Source organism: Jaculus jaculus, chromosome 21 (assembly GCF_020740685.1).
Source record: "Jaculus jaculus isolate mJacJac1 chromosome 21, mJacJac1.mat.Y.cur, whole genome shotgun sequence".
In the NCBI taxonomy this organism is placed as follows: domain Eukaryota; kingdom Metazoa; phylum Chordata; class Mammalia; order Rodentia; family Dipodidae; genus Jaculus; species Jaculus jaculus.
The window spans coordinates 11,926,617-11,952,917 of record NC_059122.1 but is presented as its reverse complement, the minus strand read 5'-3'; the positions used below and the strand labels follow the sequence as shown (position 1 = coordinate 11,952,917).

Below are 26,301 nucleotides of genomic sequence, written 5' to 3'. Positions count from 1 at the left end.
CAAATGCTTGACATCAAAGAGAATTTTAATTGTGTGTAAGCTTCTTGTTACCTGGGAATATGTATTTACTCTGCAAACTGATTGAAATCAGATTTCTTCTGTGATTGAAATTCCACAGGTCTTTTATAGGAATCACATCACTATAATACTTACTCTTTATTGGAAAAAAATATGAGGATTTAGCTTGTTACATTGTGCATATTACATGAACACATTATATCTTGATTTATAGTTCATTACACTTAGGTCATGTGTAAAAGGAATTTTTAGAAATACAAGGCTGTATCTTTTAGAAGAATCATTCATTTTCGTATTGGGACTTGTCCCTTTATGAAATGATGTACACATGAGAATGGGATACTGGTATTATCTATGAGAACTTGATTTCTAGCACACTGTTACAGATAAGGTGTGAACAGCAATAATACAATTCCGTAACAATGTTTGGAAGCCTCGGCATGTTTAGCACTTAGGTATTCCACACTCCTTATCACCCTTGTTGGCTTGTAAGATTCCACGCCTTGAATTTTAAGTTTTCTCTTTGCCCAGCAGGTGATCGTAGACTGATGCGGTATCCTGAGCTCACAATGCGACACGATGTCGCCCACCAAAATTAGAGCAGCATCTGAGCACGACAGGATGGGCGCGGCCGGACCCAAGATGGCAGGGGAGCGTGCGTCAGCACTGATGGCACAACAGATGTGTGACATGGACAGTGAATGGGTCAGTGGACAGCCCAGGTCACTCCGGCATCTCAAGTTTCTCTTTCTAATTGAGAAGCAACATCAGGGAACATATGGTCATAGGACAGCTCCCACTCCCTACCTGCGTGGTTGGAAATGTGTCTGTCGGGGCAAGGAGCGCAAGAGAAGCAGCAGACAGGTCTTCCCTCCTGCGTGGTCTTCCTGGATCCTGGACCACAGCTCTGGCTACACACAGACCGAGGGGTCTGAGGGGAAAGAGGAGCACGGGTCATGGCGTTGTCTATCACATCAGTATTCCTCCTCACAGAGAAGAGGGGCCCAGGGATGGAGGGACAGCTTAGTGGTTAAGGTACCAGCCTGCAAAGCTAAAGACCCGGGTTCAATTCCCCAGGACCCATGTAGGCCAGCTGCACAAGGTGGCGCATATGTCTGGAGTTCATTTGCAGCAGCTAAAGGCCCTGGCGTGCCCATTCTCTTTCTATCAGCCCCTCTCTTGCTCTGAAATATAAACAAAAGTAAAATATATATAAAAGAAGAGGAATCCGGCTGGGCACGGTGGTGCACACCTGTGATTCCAGCTTGTAGCAGTGTGAGGCAGGAGGATACTGAGTTCCAGGCAAGACTTGGCTACAGAGTGTGTTAGAGGCCCATTTGGGATTCACAGCAAAAGCCTGTCTCAAAGATTACATATATAGGGCTGGAGAGATGGCCTAGCAGTTAAGGCGCATGCCTGTGAAGCCCGAGGACCCCGGTTTGATTCTCCAGGTCCCACGTAAGCCAGATACACATGGTGGCGCATGCATCTGGAGTTTGTTTACAGTAGCTAGAGACCCTGGTGTGCCCATTCTCTCTCTCTCTCTCCTCTGTCTCAAATAAATAAAAATAAAATAGTTTTAAAAGTTTTCAAAGTATTAAAAAATTACATAAATAGGGCTGGAGAGAAGGCTTAGCAGTTAAGGCGCTTGCCTGTGAAGCCTAAGGACCCAGGTTATTCTCCAGGTCCCACATAAGCCAGATGCACAAAGGTGAGGCAAGCGCAAGGTCTCTAATGCCCTCTAGGTGGTGCAAGCGTCTGGAGTTCAGTTGCAATGGCTTGAGGCCCTGGTGTGCCCATTCTCTCCCTTGGTCTAAAAAATAAAAATAAAAATAAATTACACAAATAAGTGAAGTATATTAAATGAAAAGACAAAGTTAAACACAAGTAAATGTGTACATTTGTATTACCTACAAAACTAGTCCTGGATTAAGATGGTTCATTTTCTTTGTTTTTGAAACTATTTGTCACAAATTACCAAGGTTCCTAATCACTTTTATTTCTTATACCATCATAAATCTCTCCTGAAGCTTTCCTCATTGAAATAAGCCCTTTATATCTAAATATTTTTATGCATTTCTCATATATAGTGAAGGTCGTTCCTGCTTAATACTCCCTGTGTATAAATAATTCTTATAATATGTATGAGAACATTTCATTAGCTCCCATACTTGTTTGGATTTACATTTTTAAGCTGGAGATTAAAGAATCTAAAGACATGATGAGATTGGCACTATTGGAAGTATTGAGAAAAGAAAAGAAAAAAAGCAAGGTCAAGAGTGAATAATGAGAGAGTCCACTGTGAATTATGGTCTGTCATCACTCTATTCTAGGCTTTAAAATCCACTGGACACATCTGTATAACATGGACAACCGTGCAATCTTGCAAAGCATGCTTCTGAATAAGTTTATTTTCTTTATTTATTTGAGAGAGAAAGAGGGAAAGAGAAACAGAGAGAGAATGGGTGCACCAGGGCCTCCAGCCACTGCAAATGAACTCCAGATGCATGTTTGCCCTTGTGCATCTGGCTTATGTGGGTCCTGTGGAATCGAACCTGAGTCCTTTGGCTTTGCAGGCAATTGCCTTAACTGCTAAGCCATCTCTCCAGCCCTTGAAGTAAATTTCTGCAAATATCGTACTCCCTTGTTGAAGTGTGAACACTGATATGAAAGCATACCACAGCCTGAGATGTTTAAGTGTAACAAAGAGTGAAGACCAAAGGTCGGTCACATACAAAGAAAACAAGGCACTGATATCTGGAAATAAGTTGTGTGTGCATCTGTTAGGTTTACAGTAAGTTGACTAATTTTCGTTTTTCTTTTCTTTTTTTTTTTTCTCTCTCTCTCTCTCTTTTTTAAAGAGAGAGAGAGAGAGAATTGGCACACCAGGGCCTCAGCCACTGCAATTACCATCTTGTGATTTTTAAGTGTGCATAACCATTGTTTAATGCTTAAATTAGTGTAATCGAATCTCCAAAGTTTAATTTGTCCTCCAAAACATTTATTCGTTCTGTGGACAACCTCTCCTTTGTTCTAGGGATCTTTCTGGAGTTGAGGCTTTTGCTACGTACCACAGGCTGCCCTCAAATTTCTACCTTAGCCTGCTGGGTGTTGAAGCCATAGCACAGCACACATTTCTTCTGGGTGTTTGAAGAACCCAGAACGTTAATATTATCTCTTACAGAACACCAGAACTTCTTGTTTCCATCTAGCTCTAATCTATTGACCAAACTTTCCCCATTTCTCCCACTTCCGACTCTCCTTAGCCTCTGATAACCAGCAGGGTACTCTTAACTTCTAGATTAACTGTTAGAATATTCAGTGCACCCTGAGAAGTCGGGGGGGGGGGGAACACATCCAAGTAGAAAGCAGACTAGTTGGAAAGAAGAGAGGAGTTCACTGCAAGGGGTGGGGAAGGGGCCAGGAGGAGGCAGCAGGAGATCGTGATGATCAAACCCATTATATACACGTAGAAAAACGTTCAATAAATGAAAATTTGAAGTTGCGATGTTAATGGTTTTGCCAAATTCAAGGCCATCTGATGCTAAGTTGGTTCCCGGCGATTCACAATGTTCCCAGTAAATCAAATAGATGAGGTCACGGGTGTGAGGGCGCAGGCCCGGCTTGGCCTCCAATGCTCAAGCTGTAACAAAACACCAACACAGGCTCCTGGAAGACATGATCTGGGGCTGCAATTGTGGAAGTGACTACAGAGAAAAACAAGCTTTCAGGAGGCAGGACCTCACGCACATGCGAAATAAATTACCAGAAATCAACCAGTGTATACTTGGCATGGGAGTCGGCCCCCCTCAGAAAATTTAAAACATCTGTCTTAAGGAAACTTCAAAATGCCTTCAGAAAGCAGAGGAACGACCCCATCCGCCAACAGAGAACGGACAGACGGAACCAATTAAACAAAATCAAATGGAATTCTTTGGGAGAAAAACGCACTGAAACAATCGAAAACTCATGTTTTCAAAGGCGGTCATGCCAGACTCGTGAAACGGAATAAATGGCAAGCCTAGAGACAGACTCTTTGTCAGAGGAAGGAAAAGAAAAAAAATAAGACATGAAAGAGAATGAATAAGCTACGTGGAAACATGGAGGTAGGGCAGCAGCATTGAACCCTGATAGCACTTTTGAAGAAAGTAAGTAATTGAGTTATCCAAGTTCGTGACAATGTCAGAGAGTAAAGAGGCCATTCAGGGTGATCGCAACATAATACTTTATTTATTTATTTGAGACAGAGAACGGCAGAGAGAGAGAGAGAGAATGGGCACACCAGGGCCTCCAGCCACTGCAAAGGAACTCCAGACGCATGCGCCCCCTTGTGCAGCTGGCTTATGTGGGTCCTGGGGAATCGAACCTGGCTCCTTTGGGTTTGCAGGCAAATGCCTTAACCACTAAGCCATCTCTCCAGTCCACAACGTGATACTTTTTAAGCTTAGACAATGGTCTACATTCCTAAGTATTAGGGAGTAAAGAAAAAAATCTTACAGGCCAGCAGACCTGGTACTAAAGGAAAAAGATCTGCTAGACTGTCATGCCCACAGATTTCTACCTTAGTGTTCTCAGCATGAGGACCAAATATAGAATTAACTCAAGGAAAATAATTGCATTGATATATTTAGATCTAGGTAATACAGAAAGTTGAAAAAAACATGATATTAATATCCAAAATTCAACGAATAATGGGGTATAATGAAAGAGTTCTCACTTGTCTATTTCCTGTATTTTTTTCTTCCCTTTAAAATCAAGTTAAATTTCTATCATTTTAAACTTGCTTTTCAGAGTCAAAAGACACTTCTTTGGTTTATTTTTATTTATTTATTTGAAAGCAACAGACAGAGAAAGAGGTAGAGGGAGAGGGAGAGAATGGGCGCGCCAGGGCTTCCAGCCACTGCAGACGAATTTCAGATGCGTGCGCCCCCTTGTGCATCTGGCTAACGTGGGTCCTGGGGGGTGGAGCCTTGAACCGGAGTCCTTAGGCTTCACAGGCAAGCGCTTAACCGCTAAGCCATCTCTCCAGCCCAAAAGACACTTCTTATATCCACATGGTAAGAGGAAAGTGATATATAAATATATGAAGGAACATATAGCATATAAAAAATAATTAACAACCAGAACCTAGTTTATGAAATTTAGTTTTGTGTACACAAATCACTTTTCTTTTTTTGAGAAAGAGAGAGAGAAAGGGGACAGAGAGAGAGAGAGACAGACAGACAGACAGACAGACAGACAGAGGGAGAAAATGGGCATTCCAGGGCCTCTAGCCACTGCAGACAAACTCCAGATGCATGCGTCCCCTTGTGCATCTGTCTTACATAGATCCTGGAGAACTGAACCTGGATCCTTTGGCTTTGCAGGCCTTAACTGCTAAGCCACCTCTCCAGCCCTACAGATGGCTTTTGAGAAACAGAAGAATAAATACCCAGAAACAGGCTTCAGGGAGGTTTCTCTGCCCAGCTGAACCTACCAGTGCAGACCCCAGGGCCAGTAAAGCCATGACTCTAGTACCTCCTATCCTCAAATACCACTGACCATACCCATTGCAAACCTAGCTGGGACAAGGAAGTCCATGTCTGAAATGTAACACACAAAAATGGCCTTTTTAATTTTTTTTTTTTCTTTTTCCCTGGTTACTTTTTCTCTTTTCCTTGTTCTGAGGCAGGATCTCACTATATACATGACTGTCTTCCTAGAACTCACTCTGTAGTCCAGGGAGTCTTGATCTCAGCAGATACCCTAGCACTGATTCCAGAGAGCTGGACTATCACCAGCTAACTTCACAATAATATTGGGAGACTTCAGTACCCCGCTCTCTCCCTTAGATTGGTCATCCAGACTGAAAACAGCTGACCTTCAGAGCAGAACCACACCATTGATTAACTGGACCTGATGGGTTTGTACAGTGTATTCTACCCCAGAAGTACAGAATATACATTCTTCTCAGTGGCTCCTGGAATGACCTCTAACATTGATAACATTATAGGCCACAAAACAAACCTTATTGAAATGCAAAAAACTATTAAGGTAAAGCCCCTGTATCCTAGCAGATCACAGTGCAACAAAAGTGAAAATTAACAAGAAGAGAGAATAAAAAAGCTATACAAATTCTTAGAGAATGAACAACAAACTTTTGAGTGAACAATAGGATATTGAAGACACAAAGGAGGAAGTGAAAAAAAAATTCTAGAAGCAATTGAAAACAATAATATAGCCGGGCGTGGTGGCGCACACCTTTAAATCCAACACTCAGGAGGCAGATGTAGGAGGAGTTCCATGAGCTTGAGGCCACCCTGAGACTGCATAGTGAATTCCAGGTCATCCAGGTCAGCCTGGGCTAGAGTGAGACCCTACCTCAAAAATAAAATAAAATAAAAAAGATAATATAATCTATAAGGTATATTGAGATACAGTGAAGGCATTCCTAAATAGAAAGTTTATAGCTATAAGAGACCATATCATGAAATCAGAGAGTTCTCAAATAAACAACCTAACAGTCTATCTCAAGGCTGTAGAAAAACAACAACAAGGCCAGGTGTGGTGGTGCATGCCTTTAATCCCAGCACTCGGGAGGCAGAGGTAGGAGGATCAGTGTGAGTTCAAGGCCACCCTGAGACTACATGATGAATTCATGTCAGTCTGGGCTAGAGTAAGGCCCTATCATGAAAAACAAACAAACAAACAACAACTAAAAAGAAAACCACGGGGGGGGGGGGGGGAACCAAGACAACTCCAAACCAAGTAGATAATCACTAAAAAAAAAAAAAAAAAAAAACAGAATTAATCAAAGAGGTGGTTCTTGGAGTAAATTAATAAAATTGATAAATCTCTAACCAAAGTAACAAAAGAAAAGAGAATTAATAAGTTAACAAAATTAGAGAAAAATGGAGTCATTGCCACAGACCCCAGTGAAATCCAAAACACAGGCTGGAGAAATGGCTGAGTGGTTGGCTTAGTGGTTAAGTCACTTGCACTTGCCTGCAAAGCCAAAGGATCCAGGTTCAATTCTCCAGGACCCACATAAACCAGATGCACAAGATGGCACATGCATTTGGAGTTTGTTTACAGCAGATGAAGGCTCTGGTGCACCTCTTCTCTCTCTCTCCCCTCTCTCTCAAATAAATAAAATGAAAATTTAAAAAAATCCAAAACACCATTAGAGAATACTTGGAAAAAATTTAAAAATGTAAAATATCTCTATCAGACACTAAAAAAGAAAGAAAGAAAGAAAAAGAAACAAAAACACAAGAAAGACCTTGGGCTGGAGAGATGGCTTAGCGGTTAAGCACTTGCCTGTGAAGCCTAAGGACCCCGGTTCGAGGCTCGGTTCCCCAGGTCCCACGTTAGCCAGATGCACAAGGGGGCGCACGCGTCTGGAGTTCATTTGCAGAGGCTGGAAGCCCTGGCGCGCCCATTCTCTCTCTCTCTCCCTCTATCTGTCTTTCTCTCTGTGTCTGTCGCTCTCAAATAAATAAATAAATAAATAAATAAATAAATAAATAAATAAAACCAAAGGAAAAAAAAATGATATCTTTAAAAAAAAAAAAGAAAGACCTTCCATGTTCCTAAATTGACAGAATTAACATTGTGAAAATGGCTTTCCTATCAAAAATAAACTACAAATTCAGCTCAATTCCCATCAAAACTCCAGTGATGTTTCTCACAGTGCTAGGAAAGAAAAAAAAAAAAAAGATACAGGCTAAGGAACCACAAAAGACTAAGACTAGCCAAAGAAATCCTAATGAAAAGGAATGCAGGTGGTGGTTTCATAATACCTGGTCTCAAATTATAGTACAGAGCAGTAGTAATAAGAACAGCATGGTACTGATACCAAAAGAGATATGTAGCTCAATGGAGTAGGATGGAGCATCCAGTCGTGGATCCACATTGCTTTGTCTCCCTTAACTTTAACAAATTGTCCAAAAATAGTGCAAAAACAAAAGGGGGGACTGGATGGCTTAGTGGTTAAGGCATTTGCCTGCAAAGCCAAAGGACCTTGGTTTGATTCCCCAGGACCCATGTAAGCCAGATGCACAAGGGGGCACACACGTCTGGAGTTCCTTTACAGCAGCCTGGCACACCTATTCTCTTTCTCTCTCTCTCTGCCTCTTTCTCTGTCTCAAATAAATAACTAAGTAAATAAAATTATATATGACAGATTAGTCAACAAGTAATGCTGGCAAATATAAACATCCACCTGCAAAAGAATGAAGTTAAGCCGGGCATGGTGGTGCACGCTTTAATCCCAGCACTTGGGAGGCAGAGGTAGGTGGATCGCCACGAATTCAAGGCCACCCTGAGACGACATAGTGAATTCCAGGTCAGCCTGGGCTAGAGTGAGACCCTACCTCGAAAAAAAAAAAAAAAAAAAAAAAAAAAAGAATGAAGTTAGATTTGTATCTCTCCTCCTGTATGAACATCAAGTCAAAATGTATCAAAGAACTCACTCCAAAACCAGAACACAGAAAGTTCTAGATGAGAAAGACGGAGAACATGCTCTAGGGTGTGGGGACAGGCCAGAACTTTCTGCACAGGACTCCAGTGGCACAGGAAATAGCCCAACAACCAACAAATGGGACTACATAAAAGTTAAAAGTTTATGCGCAGGAAAAGAAAGCACCAGGTATATTGTGGAAGACTCCACATACTTGGGCTGCAAGGCCACTGAGAAATCCTGCTGAAGCTGAGCTGAAAACCTCCTCCATGTAGACCAGCTGACAGAAAGCTGGAAGAAGCCATGCTGCATGCAGTTCAATGGGAGAGAGAGAAATTACCAGTGAAGATACTCAACAGTGGACACTGCAAGACTTGTATTTGGCCAGCCAGGCCAAATGAGCCAATGGGGGCAATAGTGGCATGTCTGCCATGGTGGAAACCAACTGACCTCTAATTGGACTGGAGGCCCGCTCCATGGGAGGGAATACATCCCTGATACTGAAAACTTAGAACATGGGTAGTCATGAGCCCTAGGGTGTAACATCTGCTGCTGTCTGGCTAAATGTATATACTCTGCTTATCAAACTGTATCAAACTGCCCAGTAAGCACTTCTCTTAATGTTCATACCCTTATATTAATGCTACTCTCACTTTTGGTAGAGAATCTTCTCTTTTCAGATGATGATGACCTTGGGATGACTCAGAAGGCACCATGGTGCTAAGGAAAACTGACAGGAGTGTTTAGCACTGCAATATCTCTATCACACCTTCCAAGGCTCAGGGTCCACTGCGGAAGATGTGGTGGAAAGAATGTAAGAGCCAAAGGAAGGGTAGGACTCCTTACAACGTGCTCTTCCAGACACAAAATGGCCTGGATATCCATGACCTCACAGTGCCTGACACTACCTACACAAGACCATCACAAGAGGAGGAAAAGATGATGACATCAAAATAAAAGAGAGACTGATTGAGAGGGGGAGGGGACATGATAGAGAATGGAATTGCAAAGGGGAAAGTGAGGGAGGGAGGGAATTACCATGGGATATTGTGTATAATTATGGAAGTTGTCAATAAAAAATAATTTTTAAAAAATGACCAGACAGCCTACAGAACGGGAGAAGCTCTTTGCCACCTACACGTAAGACAGGGAGCTAACCAGGGCAGGTTTTACAAAGAATTGCAAAAACTAAACCCGAAAATATTAATCTGCCAATTAGCAGATGGGCTAATGCAATGAACAGATAGTTCACAACAGAAGAAACACTAAAAATACCCAGCATCCCTAGCCACCAGAGAAACGCAAATCCAAACTGCTTTGAATACCATCGCACCCTGGTCAGAATGGCTATCAGCAAGACAACAGACAACAAATTCTGGCAAGGATACGGCCAGGGGCTGGAGGTAGGGGTGAGGGGCTGGGGGGTGGAGGGGGAAGGGCACAGGGACACAAACAGTTTCCACTGTTGGAGAGAGTAGACTACTACCCAGCCACTATGGAAATCAGTATGGAGGCTTCTCAGAAAGTTACAAATAGGGATGGAGAGATGGCTTAGCGGTTGAAGGCACTTTCCCACAAAGCCAAAGGTCCCAGGTTCGATCCCCCAGAATTTACATAAAAAGCCAGATGCACAAGGTGACATCTGGAGTTGGTTTGCCGTGGCTTAGAGGCCCTGGCCCACCCATACCCTCTCTTTCTTTCTGTCTGCCTCTTTTTCTCTCTGTCATAAATAAATAAATTAATATAATATTATAATAAAAAGAAAGTTAGAAATAGGCCTCCCATATGTCCCAGCGTTACCGCTCCAGGGCATGTGCCCTAAAGTCATTTATACTTGCCTATCCCCATTTATTGTGGCTTTATTTACAATAGCTAAGAACTGCAAACAGCCTAGATGCCCAGAGACAGATGAATGGATCATAAACATGTGGTATATATACACAACAAAATTCTCTTCAGCAGAATGGAAAATGAAGTTATGAAAAATTTCAGGAAAATGAGTGGCTCTGGAAAATCTTATTAAGTGAAGTGACTCAAACTCAGAAAGACCAAGACCACATGTTATTTCTGATTCGCCGGTCTTAGCTCGGAGTTTCTATAAGCGTATGTAGGTGGAGGCAGATGTGGGTCCGTTGTATAAAGATGGAACCATAAATATAAAGAGATGAGCTGGAAGAAGGGTAGAAAAAAACCAAAGGAAGGAGGGAAAATGCAGGATTTCAATTTCCTGAACATAATGTTTCAGCCAAAACTACCACCCATGGACTTATAGAATGCCTTGTGACACACATCGTATTTCACACAGCGTTGCTTCTGAGCAAAGGACTCACTCCATGGCCAAAGATCTGTGGCAGTGGGCTCATGCTGATAAAATTGTCTGGTCTTACTAGATTCCCTACCATCCTGAAGCAGCTGGCTGGAAAGGATTGTGGGATCGCTATTTTTTATTTATTTATTTTTTTTTGCATTCATGTGTATGTGTGTGGATGTGGGGTGTGGGTGTGTGGGATGTGCCTGTGTTTGAGGATGTGGGAACCCCATACTGTGCTCGCAGAGGTCAGCAGACACCAGGTCTCCTCCTCTCATTGTTCACCTGTATTTCCATGAGACACAGCGACTCCCTTATCTGAAGCTGCTGTCTATCTGCAAATCCCAGACAGTCTCTGTTCTCCCCCAGCCCATGGGCTGACATTACAGCTATGCATGAAAAAGGCCCACTTTTTAAAGAAATTTTTTTAGTATATTTTATTTACTTGAGAGACAGAAAGAGGCAGCAAGAGAGAGAGAGGGAGAAAGAGAGAGAGAGAGAGAGAGAGAGAGAGAGAGAATGGTTGCACCAGGGTCTCTAGCCACTGCAAACGAACTCCAGACACATGCGCCCCCTTGTGTATGTGGCTTACATGGGTCCTGGAGAATTGAACTGGGACCCTTTGGCTTTGCAGACAAACGCCTTAACCCCTAAACCATCTCTCCAGTCCCCAAAATGCCCATTTTAACAATGTGGGCTCTGGAGAGTCAAACTTGGCAGTCTCTGGCCTGAGAAGACTTCATACTTAAGTGGCAAGAACTCTCAACCACTGAGCCATCTTCTCAAACCTGGGATGGCTTTTTAATTTATTTTATTTATTAGAGAGAGAGAGAGAGAGAGAAAGAGAGAGAGAGAGAATGGGTACACTAGGGCCTGCAACTGCTGCAATCAAACTCCAGATGCATGCGCCCCCTTGTGCATCTGGCTTATATGGGTCCTGAGGAATCGGACCTCAGTCCTATGGCTCCTCAGGCAAATGCCTTAACCACTAAGCAATCTCTGCAGCTCTGGGATGGCTTTTTAAAGACAGAGTTACTGGGCTGGAGGGAATAGCATAGCAGTTAAGGTGCTTATCTGCGAAGCCTAAGGACCCAGGTTCAACTTTCCAGATCCCACGTAAGCCTGATGCGCCAGGTGACACCTGCGTAAGGTCGCACGTTGGATTGCAGCGGCTGGAGGCCCTGGTGAGCAATTCTCTCTCCCTTCCTTCCTTCTTCTCTCTCCTTGTCTCCCTCCCTCTCCCTTTCTCTTCCCCCCTCTCTCTCCCATAAAAAGACTCAGTTGGGGCTGGAGAGACGGCTTAGCGGTTAAGCGCTTGCCTGTGAAGCCTAAGGACCCCGGTTCGAGGCTCGCTTCCCCAGGTCCCACGTTAGCCAGATGCACAAGGGGGCACACGCGTCTGGAGTTCGTTGGCAGAGGCTGGAAGCCCTGGCGCGCCCATTCTCTCTCTCTCCCTCTATCTGTCTTTCTCTCTGTGTCTGTCTCTGTCAAATAAATAAATAAATAAATAAATAAAAGAAAAGGAAAAGGACAGTTTAAAAAAAAAAAAAAAAGACTTATTTGCTGTACCAACTGGGTGATGATAGCCTACCATGTTTGGGGAGGGTTCTCCAGAAGGGCATGTATGCCCTGAGTCTGCACCTGATACGCGGTTCTGTTTCTCCTATCGCCAGGATTCACAGGCCCAGGAACCAGGGGGTGGAAGGTTATGCCTTAACAGTGTGAAGCTTAGGTATTGGGCTGACAATGGGTGGATTCGTGCCAGTTAATCTCTGGCTGTAAGCTTGACAGGCTTTAGAATCACCATGGAAACAAATCTCTTGGTGTGTCTGTGAGCGATTTTTCATATTAGGTTATAGAAGGGACGAAGACGTACGGGGACAATGCCGTTCCGTGGGCTTGGGAGCCCGGGCTGGAGACCAGTGAGCGGGCCGGCTGAACATCAGCACTTATCTTTCTCTCTGGTCCCTGACATCAGACTCAGTGTGGCCAGCTGCTGCCTGCACCTGCCAGCTATCTCCCCCCCTTTATTGTGTTCTGAAATCTTGAACTATGAGCCAACATAACGCATTCATACCTTACCTCTGGGAAGGTATTTTGTTTCGGCAACAAGGACACTAAGTACTACAGAAGTCAAGAAACTAGTCAGATATGCAATAGTTATAAAATACCTAATGATGAATTTAATGAAGAAGATAAAATATTACTACAACCAAAACAGTCATGCATTGATATGGAAGAGGGCAGAACAATATACCAAGGCACACCATGGTCACGGATTGGACAGATCAATGTCGTTAAATGTCCATATAACACAAAGCAATCTGTAGATTTGATGCCAGTCCCATTATGCCAACAAAGAGCTACTTCAAGAATGGATACACAGGGGCTGGACAGACGACTTAGTGGTTAAGCACTTGCTTGTGAAGCCTAAGGACCCTGGTTCGAGGCTTGATTCCCCAGGACCCAAGTAAGCCAGATGCACAAGGGGGCGCACGCATCTGGAGTTCGTTTGCAGTGGCTGGAGGCCCTGGCGCACCCATCCTCTCTCTCTCTGCCTTTCTCTGTCTGTTGCTCTCAAATAAATAAATAAATAATTAAAAAAGAAACTTTAAAAAATAAATAAAATAAAAAAGAAAGAATGGATACACATAGCTAACATTCCAGAACTCAGAAGGAAGAAGGAAGAGGGTCAGAAGGTCATGGTCATCCTTCACTACTTTGGGAGGTCAAGACCAACCCAGATTATTAGGAAACAAAAATTCCAAAGAACTAGGAATAAATAATTTTCACATTAGCAAGTAAAACACACCAAAAACAACAACAACAACAACAAAAAACACCAACCCAAAGACAAACTGACCAGAAACATGAAATCAAAGCAGGAGATGTTACATTACCTGTTACAAAACTGTACTAACCCAGCAAGCACAGAGGTTCTTGGGAGTGCTACAGAGAGCAAAATGCTTTCCTATTATATACAAGGCCCTTCATTTCAATGCCAACATTGCAAATAATAAATGACTAACTGTACAACTAACTACATACAGACAGACAGACAATCTAGCATAGTAGTGAAATAAAAGCAGACATAGAACAGTGGAACTTAACGGAAAACTGAGAATAAAAACGTACATTCCTAAAGCAGGGTAGGATGGGTGTGTAGGTTTTCTTGCTTGGCCTGGAGACGGTCGAGACCACCTTTTCAATAACTGGTGCTTGGAACAGTCAATATCCACTAGCAGAAAAATCAGAACCACAGTCTTGTCACCATTTCCAAACATCAATTCAAAATATGTTAAAAGCTCAAATGGAGGCTGGAGAGATGTCTCAGCAGTTTAAGGCACTTGCCAGTAAAGCCTAATGACTCGGGTTTGATTCCCAGGATCCACATGAAGCCAGATGCACACAGTGACACATGCATCTGGAGTTCATTTGCAGCGGCTGGAGGCCCTGGCATGCTCACTCCATCTGTCTGTCTCTCTTCTCTCTCTCTCTCTCTCTCTCTCTCTCTCTCTGTTCTCACATAAATAAATATTTAGAAAAAAAACTCAAGCTGAGCATGGTGGTGCACACCTTTCATATCAGTACTTAGGAGGCAGAGATAGGAGGATCGCTGTGAGTTTGAGGCCACCCTGAGACTACATAGTGAATTCCAGGTCAGCCTGAGCTAGAGTGAGACCCTACCAAAAAAAAAAAAAAAAAGTTCAAAAGCCAGTTCTAAAATTGTTACATGAAGCAACAAGAAGATATTATGTTATTAGATATTGCCATACATAAAGCCCACGATTCATTCAGTTTCTGTGTTTTATAAGTTAATGGTCATTATCCAAGTTAAGGGCATTTACGTTTTCTCAGTTTCGGTAGTAGGGGACTGGACACCTCCATCCATCCTGTCTGATAGGATTCACTGAGAGGCAGTTTGTGGAACATGGATTTAACCAGTGTTTCATTCTAGGGTGGATAGTTAGGTGTTTAAAATGTTTCATTCTAGGATGGATAGTTAAGTGGTTAAAATGTTTCATTCTAGGACTGGATAGTCAAGTGGTTAAATGTTTCATTCTAGGGTGGATAGTCAAGTAGTTAAAATGTTTCATTCTAGGATAGGATAGCTAAGTGGTTAAAATGTTTCATTCTAGGATAGGATAGTTAAGTGTTCAAAATGTTTCATTCTAGGACTGGATATTTAAGTGGTTAAAATGTTTCATTCTAGGACTGGACATTTAAGTGGTTCAAATGTTTCATTCTAGTGTTGGATAGTTTAGTGGTTAAAATGTTTCATTCTAGGATAGGATAGTTAAGTGGTGAAAATGTTTCATTCTAGGATAGGATAGTTAAGTGTTCAAAATGTTTCATTCTAGGACTGGATAGTTAAGTGGTTAAATGTTTCATTCTAGGGCTGGATAGTTAAGTGAGTAAAATGTTTCATCCTAGGACTGGATATTTAAGTGGTTCAAATGTTTCATTCTAGGACTGGATAGTTAAATGTTTAAAATGTTTCATCCTAGGACTGGACATTTAAGTGGTTCAAATGTTTCATTCTAGGGTTGGATAGTTAAGTGGTTAAAATATTTCATTCTAGGGTTGGATAGTTGTAGCTAGGGCTAAACCCATTAGTCAACAGGAGGATTATGTTGATTAAGTTTACACAATGTATTCACTCATCACACATGTTAGTTAAGCCAATTCCCCTTTCCTTATCTTCTCAGCTACCTTACCTTCCTGGCTCTAACGCCCTGGGGCACTCACAAGAGACCTCATTTGGTCCACAGGTGGCCACTTCTGGGCCTGGGCCTTGCTCCTCTCTGTGCGGAGGGTCCCGTGGGCTTTATGCATGGCAATATCTAATAATATAATATCTCCTTGTTGCTTCATGTAGCAATTTTAGAACTGGCCTTTGAGGGTTTTTTGGGGTTTTTCTTGTTTGTTTGTTTTGTTTTGTTTTTTGGCAGCCTGTTTAGCCCAGGCTGACCTGACCTGGAATTCACTATGTAGTCTCTGGGTGGCCCCAAACTCATGGCGATCCTCCTACCTCTGTCAACACACAGAGAGAGGGACGTGGAGTCTGCCTCTCTGACTTGAGTGACCATTTCCTGAGCCTCTGCTGGAATTCTTACACCCATTTTTCCCTCAGTCATCCCAGCTGCTGAGAGCCACCTTAGGGTTAGCTCACTGGCATATCAGCTCGCAGAGGGTCTCTGGTCAGTCTCTGGTCTTGGCCCCTGGTTGCCATGGCGACCCCGTCACTGCTGAGTGAGTACCCCATTTCTACTAATCATTGCTTCTAGCAGTTCCTAGTTTACTTCTAACTATTGCTTCTAACATCCCATTTTTGCTTTTAATTATTGCTCATAACAATAGTTCAGTGGTTAAAAGGTTTCATTCTAGGGCTGGAAAACTAAGTGGTTAAAGCATTTGCCTGCAAAGTCTAAGGACTCAGGTTCAAAACCCCAGGACCCACGTTAGCCAGATGCACAAGGGGGCGCATATGTCTGGAATTCATTTGCAGTGGCTGGAGGCCCTGGTGCACCCATTCTCTCTATCTGACTCTCTCTCTCTCTCAAGCAAATACATAAATAAAATATTTTAAAAAATGTTTCATTCTAGAATTTTAATAATAGTAGCATCTTGATACTAAATCACTATGAAATAAAAAGTAATGGATAATTTCATAATTGACACATTTTAAAATATTTTTTTTACCATAGGCTGGAGAGATGGCTTAGTGGTTAAGCACTTGCCTGTGAAGCCTAAAGACCCCAGTTCTAGGCTTGATTCCCCAGGTCCCACCTTGGCCAGATGAACAAGGGGGCGCACACATCTGGAGTTCGTTTGCAGTGGCTGGAGGCCCTCTCTTTATCTGCCCCTTTCTCTTTCAATTTCTCCCTTGCTCTCAATAAATAAATAAATAAAGATGAACAAAAAAATTTTAAATATTTTTTTACCATAACAAGCCTGCTCATGCTATTGTAAATGAAATTGGCTTTTGTTTGTTCGTTTGTTTATTTGCTTTTTGAGATCAGGTCTTACTGGAAATCACAGGCTGCTTTATAATTTATGATTTTCCTACCTCCTCTTTTTACTGGTTTCCTAAAGGTCATGCTAATTCCAAGGTGTTTTCTTTTTAATTTACCTTAATAAAAATTGTCACTTTAACATATCTAAAATAGATTTATGGTATTAAAAATGTTACTTATAACTTGTGTCTGGGTTATTCCACAGAGTAAAAAAAAATGTTAATTGGGTTTTCCTGGAAATCTAAAAAGCTGATATCATAGAAGTAATAAACTGAATTCATAGACACAGTACTTGGGGAAGGCAAGAAGGGGAAACATTGATCAATGGGTGCAGTTACGCTCAGAAAAGAAGAATACATTATGGTGCTCTGTTTTCCATTAGAGTCATGATAACCAATGATGTATTTTATATTTCAAAATAACTATTAAGGTGAATTTTGAATATTCTGAATCCAACAAAATGATAAATATATGAGGTCATTAACTGGCTGGTGACCCTTTTATCAGAACCATACACACACACATAGAATAACTCACATAAGGATGCGCACTGACTGTTCTTCGATTAAAAGGGTGAGGTGGGCTGGAGAGATGGCTTAGTGGTTAAGGCGCTTGCCTGCAAAGCCAGAGAACCCAGGTTCGATTCCCCAGGACCCACGTAAGTCAGATGCACAAAAGGATGCAGTTATCTGGAGTTTGTTTGCATCAGCTGGAGGCCCTGGCATGCCAATGCTCTCCCTCTCTCTTTCTCTCTGTCTACCTGCCTGTTTTTTCCTCCTCTTTCTCAAATAAATAAATAAAAATAAATAAACTTTTTTTTAAAAGATAAGAAAACATGAAAGCCCAGGTGACAAAATTAATAGTGAAAGTTTCTGGCAAAACAGCATTTCTAGTATTTCATATAAAAATACCACTTCCAACATTTCATATAAAACATCACTTCTAATATATCACATAAAAACTACCATTTCATATAAAACACCACTTCTAATACTTCACATGAAGTGCCACTTCCAATATTTCACATAAAAATACCATTTCTAATATTTCACATAAAAACTAATATTTCATATAAAAACTGCCTGAATTGTGTTCTTTCATATTTCCTTTGGTGAGTTTCTCTTTAGTTCTTCACTTTTAACCTTAAATTTTTTTTCCCACGGGCTATCATGAGTTTTGAGTAATTTATTATTGATCACATTCTACTTTTCTTAGTCTTCAAGGATATGTGGCTGGAGTTGGGATGGTGAAATATATATATTCAACATGTGTGCCCATTCTCTCTCTCTATCTCTTTCTCTGTCTGCTACTCTCAAATAAATAGATAAAAATAAACCAAAAAAAAAAAAAGAATGTTGTCCCCTCAATGATGTATTTCATCATCCCCCAAATGTTGAACCCTTTTATCTACAGCCAGAGGAACCAAGAAATGAAACGAGCAATGGGAGGCTTCCTCATTAGGACTCCTTCTTGTGTGTGACTGTGTAGTCTACATGAGCTTGAATTTCCAGAAAGAGTCAAAAAGGACAGTGGGCTGCAGAGCTGGCTTAGCGGTTAAGCGCTTGCCTGTGAAGCCTAAGGACCCCGGTTCGAGGCTCGGTTCCCCAGGTCCCACGTTAGCCAGATGCACAAGGGGGCGCACGCGTCTGCAGTTCATTTGCAGTGGCTGGAGGCCCTGGCGCGCCCATTCTCTCTCTCTCTCTCTCTCCCTCCTTCTCTCTCTCTCTCTCTCTCTCTCTGTCTGCCATTCTCTTGGGTGTGTGCAGGTTTTCTTGGGCTCATCCTGAACTGGAAATGATCACACTGAAGCACAAAAAGCAGACTGAGCTCCAGGCACACTGCGCACACCGTCCATCACTCAGGAATGGCAAGTACTCTCATTGAAGTATGGTCTGTCACGAGGTAGGGTCCTGCTACTCCACACATGCAACGCGGCGAACCAAGGCCTTTGGCCTATAGCAACTATTTTCTCAAAAAAAAAAAAACAAAACTATGATGCGGAAGAGAGGAAATCAGATCCCCAAGGTCCGCCAGCATTGCTCACTTACGTTGCTACGTGAGCTCTGTCTTCCGTCCCTGAACGGTTATCCTGGTTGCTTCTTAGCACAGAAGACCTCGAGAGCGTCAAACAACAGACGCGCATGTTCTCGGAGTTCCAGAATTAGAGTAAGAAGACAGGATAGCATGAGATTTATGGTCCTTTTGTGAATCTGGATGGAGTCTCTCCTTGTCTGTTCTTAGTCTCTGGCGAGACCACACCAGGCCTCAACAATCCCAGGTTTGCACCAGCAGCTGCTCCTACGGTAACTCTTTCTTCAAAAAAAATATTTTTTTTTTTGCTTATTTTTATTTATTTATTTGAGAGTGACAGACAAGCAGAGAGAGAAAGAGGCAGATAGATAGAGAGAGAATGGGCGTGCCAGGGCCTCCAGCCACTGAAAACGAACTCCAGATGCATGTGCCACCTTGTGCATCTGGCTTATGTGGGTCCTGGGGAATTGAACCTGGGTCCTTAGGCTTTGCAGGCAAGCGCCTTAAAGCCTTAACTCCAGCCCACATTAACTCTTTTTGATAAACACACCAGATTAACAGAATCCAGGATCTCCTCCAAGGACTTAGAAAAAAAAATCTATATCCAAATAAGGTCACACTCAGAACTCCAGATTTCAAGATGCCTTTTGGGTAAACTAAGGTAATCTCCAACCATACCCTAAGGCTGATCTAGAAAGTACAGGCTTGGTTATGGGATAGCACTGATTGATACAGTCGTTTTAGAAAGTGGAACCCCCTGATTGATACAGTCGTTTTAGAAAGTGGAACCCCCTGGTACAACCACACACTCATGTGTTTGTTTGCATCTTGCAACGTCCAAGTCAATACACTTGGAAGACTCCACTTTCTTTATTTTTATTTATTTATATTTTTTTTATTAGTTTTCTATTCTGCAAGTACAGGCAGTTTGGTACCATTTTTAGGCTCATCCATGACCTATCCCCTCCCCACTGGCCCCTCCTTGTTGAGGTATATGGGTCGTGCATTGTGGAGTTAGCCCACAGTTATTGGTACGATAAATGTCTCTGCATAGCATGACCCAACATGTGGCTCTGACAGTCTTTCCACCCCCTCTTCCACAAAATTTCCCTGAGCCATGTTGGGTTCATTTTTGGTCTGCTTCAGGGATGAGGTGTTGGGGGCCTCTGGGGCTCTGGCTCTCTGATTTGGTAGGTGTTGATTTTTCTCTGTGTTGGTCTCCTTCCTCCTTGTGCTGGTATCCGGTTCATCAGGAAAACAGCACCCTTGCTTGTTTCGCCAATTTTCCTTAGTTTCAGCCGGAAGACTCCACTTTCATCTTTGCTGTTCTGGTGACCAAACTATGGTTTTCTAGATGCCAGGGAAGTACCCTACAACTGATCTGTACCTTGTCCACTCACTTATCTTTTTTTTTTTTTTTTTTTGAGGTAGGGTTTCACTCTAGCCCAGGCTGACTTGGAATTCACTATGTAGACTCAGGGTGGCTTCGAACTCACGGCGATCTTCCTACCTCTGCTTCCCAAGTGCTGGGATTAAAGGTGCGTACCACCATGCCTGGCTATTTATCTTATCTTAATGGACATACTTACAAATAGATCAAATAGATTCAGTGTATCATCATAGTACCAAACAATAAGCATTAATATGTTGTTATACATTAATTTCACATAAAGATTTTACATTGACTTTGTAATGTGACTTTACATCACACTTTTAATAATTAAAAAATGGTTTTATTTATTTACTTGAAAGCAGAGAGAGAGAGAAGAGAGATAGGCAGAGAGAAACGGCATGCTGGGGCCACTAGCTACTGCAAACAAACTCATGATTCATGTGCCGCCGCTTTGTTCATCTGGCTTTACATGAGTGCTAAGGAATCGAACCTGGGTCTTTAAGATTTGCAGGCCAGCACCTTAACTCCTGAGCCATCTCTCTGGCCCAATAGTTACATGTCTGATGATCAGTGCTAATAAGGAGAAAGTGTCCTTCAAATTGTGAATTATGATTTTATTTAAACTATCAGACTTTAGGGCTGGGGAGATGGCTTAGCGGTTAAGCGCTTGCCTGTGAAGCCTAAGGACCCCGGTTCGAGGCTCGGTTCCCCAGGTCCCACGTTAGCCAGATGCACAAGGGGGTGCACGCGTCTGGAGTTCGTTTGCAGAGGCTGGAAGCCCTGGCGCGCCCATTCTCTCTCTCCCTCTATCTGTCTTTCTCTCTGTGTCTGTCGCTCTCAAATAAATAAATAAATAATAAAATATTTAAAAAAAAAAAAACTATCAGACTTTAGGGCTGGAGAGATGGTTTGGTGGTTAAGGCATTTGCTTGCAAAGCCTAAGGACCAATGTTTGACCTCTTTCCAGATCCCATGTAATCCAGACACATAAAGGTGAGACAAGCACAAGACTGCACATGCCCACTAGATGGCACAAGCTTCTAGAGCGAGATTTCAGTAGCTGAGGCCCTGGCATGCCAATTCTCTTTCCCTCTCTTTCTCTCTCTTTTTTTAATAATTAAAAAAATCGTTTATTGTTTTTATTTATTTATTTGAGAGCGACAGACAGAGAGAGAAAGAGGCAGAGAGAGAGAGAGAGAGAGAGAGAGAGAGAATGGGTATTCCAGGGCCTCCAGCCACTGCAAACGAACTCCAGATCTGTCCACCCCCTTGTGCATCTGGCTAACGTGGGCCGTGGGGAATGGAGCCTTGAACCGGGGTCCTTAGGCTTCACAGGCAAGCACTTAACTGCTAAGCCATCTTTCCAGTCCTTTTTCTCTCTTGCTTAAAAAAAAATTACACTTTAAAGAAGAGCTGTGTTTGCAATACCTTAAAAGAAAGGCAGAAAGTTCACTTCCCCTCCTCATCTTACTTATGTTTGCATGTCACAGTTAAAAAGACAAGTTGGACACACTGACTCAAAATCTAGAGGGCACATTGTAATTATTTTCTATATACCATTTTGGTTTTGACAAATGTAAAACGGTGTGTGCCCTCCATTATGGCACTTTACTGCCCCTACCCTCCCTGAGACACAAGAATGTAAGGACCCACCACTTGGCTTTTGTCTTGAATATTTTGAGCAGAGGGTTATACACGAGGGCTTTACAAATCTTCACTGATTTAGGGTGAGAGAAGAGAGGAGTCTCTAACATAGCCCCACATCTTCATAAAGACATCAGGAGGGACCCCAAGTTACCTGTGGTGAAATGGGTCATTACAACATGTTAACCTGTAGGATTTGTATGGTTAGAAGGTCTATGTTACTAGGGAAGGACATTGATGTAAAACATTAAAGTGCAACTTGACTCTTCCTTGGATTTTAGCTGCTGACTTAGAACTTCTGTATTCACATGATCACTGACTCTCTGGGCAAGTGGAAAGCAGATGACGCACACAGACCAAAGCCGCTTGTCCACGCGCGGGCCCTTCCTTACGTTTCATCAAGCACCTGACGCAGAAACTTCCAGGGCGATCCACTTGGGTTATCCCAAATCGCATTCACGAAACTGGTCACTGACAGGGGGCTGGTGACCCAACCTGCCCCGAGGAGGTGGTCCCCAGGGCTCTGCTAGCTGCGGATGAAATCACGGCGCCTGGGGAGGGAGGTGGATGATCTTGCGACATGTTTTCCAGCGTGTGTTTTCATCGGGATGCTGAACCACAGATGCGCAGCCCCAGGGCTGGGAGGCACTGCACGTGTCTCCAAGGAAGGGCAGGAGGCTTGAAGAGGACACTGTGGTGTCCACTCTGTTCTGTCACATTCGCACACACACGCACACACACACAGAGGGAGAGAGAGAGAGAGTATGGAATAGGTATATACACTGGCTTACACTGCACGTCGAACTTCCAGACACTTTGAGGATGTTCCCCTTGGCTCTTGTGGCTCTTGTGCAGCTTCCTGCTCCCCTGTACACCCTCTCCTTCTCTAATTTCTATTGCTTTCCTCCAAAGCACGTCACTGTGCGGAAGGGTGGGGATGCGGTCATCGGTGGCTTCTTCCCCCTCCACACGTTCTTTCATGTCAGAGCGTCTTACTCAGACCCTATGAAGGAAGTGAGTACGGTGAGGTAAGTGTCGTTTCTATTGCATTTTTTTAAAATTATTTATTTATTTACTTGAGAGTGACAGACACAGAGAGAAAGACAGATAGAGGGAGAGAGAGAGAGAGAGAGAGAATGGGCGCGCCAGGGCTTCCAGCCTCTGCAAACGAACTCCAGACGCGTGCGCCCCCTTGTGCATCTGGCTAACGTGGGACCTGGGGAAGCGAGCCTCGAACCGGGGTCCTTAGGCTTCACAGGCAAGCGCTTAACCGCTAAGCCATCTCTCCAGCCCGGTCAGCCTTCTTCTTCAACCATACCAAACACCAAGAAACTAGGTCTTTGTGCTTGTTCCAAACTCCACAAGTAGAATTACGGTTCAGCCCAACCCTATTGTAATCTCCTTTTCCAGCTGGAACATGGTAATTTATAAATGGAAACATTTTCCTCTGCGTTTGTGGAGCTCAGTAAGATCCCTCTCATGTACCGGCCGTGACACTTGCTTTTGCTGTCAATTCTAAGACTGTAGAGGGACCGGCTCTTCCAAGATCTTGTTAGAACGACAAGGTGTTCAGCCCTGTTTAGGGAAATGTCTAATCACAGCCTTTGTCCAAAATTGCACCATAAATTGGATAGATTCAACAATCATTTACTTAAAATTTTACTGATTGATTAATTGATTGATTTGAGAGAGAGAAAAGAAAGTGGCAGATATAGATAGAGAGAGAATGGGCATGCCAGGGCCTCTAGCCACTGCAAACAAACTCCAGATGCATGCGCCACCTTGTGCGTCTGGCTTACGCGGGTAATGGGGAATTGAGCGTAGGCCCTTAGACTTTGAGTGCAAGCGCCTCAACTGCTAAGCCATCTCTCTAGGCCAACAATCATTTGCTTTGAATGGTTGTAGACGCTAAGAAGTCTGAGTACCTGTGTCTCTCTCTCTATCTCTCTCTTGGTGGTAGTCTTTTCAACATGTCCACACCTGCAGAAAGACAAAGAACGCTCCCTCTGTTCTCTTCCATGGGTACTCCTCCCTTTCCGGAGAAATCTCCCCTCATAGACCATGGGCCTGGCGTGTGCGTGCGCATACACACACACACACACACACACACACACGCACACACTTATTATGGCACTGCTCTATTCCTGAGCTCTATCATTATCTCATAATGCTTTATAATATTAATTACCTGTTCCAAGTCACACTTTAATGCCCTTAGTCAACTTCTGGGGGGTTCAGCCATGTATGTGTGTATATATATATATATATATATATATATATATATATATATATATATATGTATATGTATATGTATATGTATATGTATATATGTATGTATATATGTATGTATATATGAATGACTGTAGCATGCCTCAAAACATTACATTCAGAGTAGCTATCCCATTGGATTTGTCTTGTACTCAAACACAATTGTGTCTCTCTTCTAAGGACATGTGTGCTTTCTATGTAGTGTCATGGACCATAACTACCAGTATATTCTAGCCCTGGTTTTCGCCATTGAAGAGGTCAACATGAATCCACACTTGTTGCCCAACTTGTCTCTGGGATATGAGATTCAGAATGTCCTGCCCAGCCAGGAGAGGACACTGGAGAGCGCACTCATTTTGCTCGCCGGGCAAGATGAGCACCCCAACTACACCTGTGGGAGGGAGAGGAAGTCTGTGGCAGTATTATCAGGACCGTCACAGGCAGCCTTTTCCCAGACCGGAACATTGTTAGACCTCTACAGATTTCCACAGGTAAGGAAGGGTGGGATGGGATGAAACGATGTCTCATTTAGTGCCACGATGGGTGTCCTGAGAGACTGGAAGGGAGGGGCTCGTCTGTGATGTCTCAAAATGTGTACACCGTAACCTCAGAGGACAAGCACCCACAGGCTTGGGTGGGCTGCCTGCACTTGTGCAGAAAATAAGGACGTTTCCTGGAATTCTAAGTTCTGGTTGATCATCTGAGGTAGCTCTTTGGGAACTGGGGGAGAGAAGAAGAAAGAACGAGGCTCCCACTCTCAACCTGGATCCCCATCAGGTCTTCCTTGGATCCAGGGCCGATTCGCTTCCCCCATTGCTTACAATGATCTTTCTCTTTTCAGCTCAACTACGGCCCCTCATATCCTGTTCTAAGTGACAAAGGCCAGTTTTCTTCTTCCTATCACCTGGCCTGCAAGGAAACAGCTCTGGCCCTTGGGATGGTCTCCTTGATGGTTCATTTCAGCTGGACCTGGGTGGGACTGATCATCGCAGAAAGTCAGAACGGCTTTCAATTTCTTTCTGACCTGAGAAGTGAGATGGACAAGAACAGAATCTGTGTGGCGTTTGAGAGCTTCGTCTCCTCCCAGATGGTAGATGGGGACTACACTGCCCCACTCCAGATGTTACTTCGCAGGGAAGTGTCGTCTGCAACTGTAATTGTCATTTATTTTGATACAGACAGCTTAAGAAATAATTTCTTTTATACAGGGCAGTACTTAGTGACCGGGAAAGTCTGGGTTACAAATTCCCAGTGGCACGCTGCCTCCCACGGGCAAAATTTCCTACTTGATTCCTTCCACGGGACTTTCATTTTTGCCAATCACCGTGCGGAGATTTCTGGATTCCAAAGTTTTATCCGGAAAGTGAACCCTTCTTCCTACCCAGAGGACCTTTACCTTGCAGACTATTGGTTCCGGCAGTTTGATTGTTCCTACTCAGAATCTGACTGTCTGCTGAAGAACTGTATGCCCAACGCCTCCTTGGCAAGGCTGCCTGCACACCTTTTTGACCCTGCCATGAACGATGGCAGTTATAATATATACAATGCCGTGTACGCTGTGGCCCACTCCCTGCATGAGCTGTCTGTCCAGCAGGAGGAGGCACAGCTGGCTGGAACTGGACGAGGAATGAAGTTTTCCCCATGGCAGGTAAGGTCTCTTCCTCTCTCTCTGTGTGTGTGTGTGTGTGTGTGTGCGGTGGGGGGCATCTAACTGTCAACCACAGGTTCAGAGTCTGCTTAACTTGGTTGTGCCAGACATCTCCAGAACTGAAAAAAAAAAAAAGAAAGAAAAAGGTTAAAAGATAGTTTTCAAAAAACAAACAAACAAACAAAAAAAACATTTTAAGAACAAGGAGCCAGCACGAGTGAGGATAAATTCTTTGTGTTCCAACATATGTGCCGCCCAGATAGCATTTTCAGTAGAAAATAAAATCTATTTAAAAAGTCCTAGGAAATTCTAAAAGATAACAGCAGCTCTAATTCTTTTTTGTAAAATTTTTTTTATTTTTACTTATTTATTTGAGAGCAACAGACAGAGAAAGAGGCAGATATATATATAGAGAGAGAGAGAATGGGCACGCCAGGGCCTCCAGCTGTTGCAAACGAACTCCAGACACGTGCGCCCCCTTGTGCATCTGGCTAACGTGGGACCTGGGGAACTGAGCCTCGAACCACGGTCCTT

General features: G+C 43.1%; 1 protein-coding gene across 1 annotated transcript in view; it reads left to right on the top strand.

Moving 5' to 3' along the window:
- The first annotated feature begins 597 nt into the window (after nt 1-597).
- Nucleotides 598-26,301, top strand: part of LOC123456388 (vomeronasal type-2 receptor 116-like) — a 35,306-nt gene continuing 9,602 nt past the window's right edge. The window contains exons 1-5 of the mRNA XM_045139407.1: nt 598-723; nt 22,707-22,800; nt 22,885-22,910; nt 24,335-24,610; nt 24,961-25,767. Of these exons, the coding sequence (XP_044995342.1) occupies nt 598-723; nt 22,707-22,800; nt 22,885-22,910; nt 24,335-24,610; nt 24,961-25,767 (1,329 nt within the window). The remainder of the gene's footprint in view (nt 724-22,706; nt 22,801-22,884; nt 22,911-24,334; nt 24,611-24,960; nt 25,768-26,301) is intronic.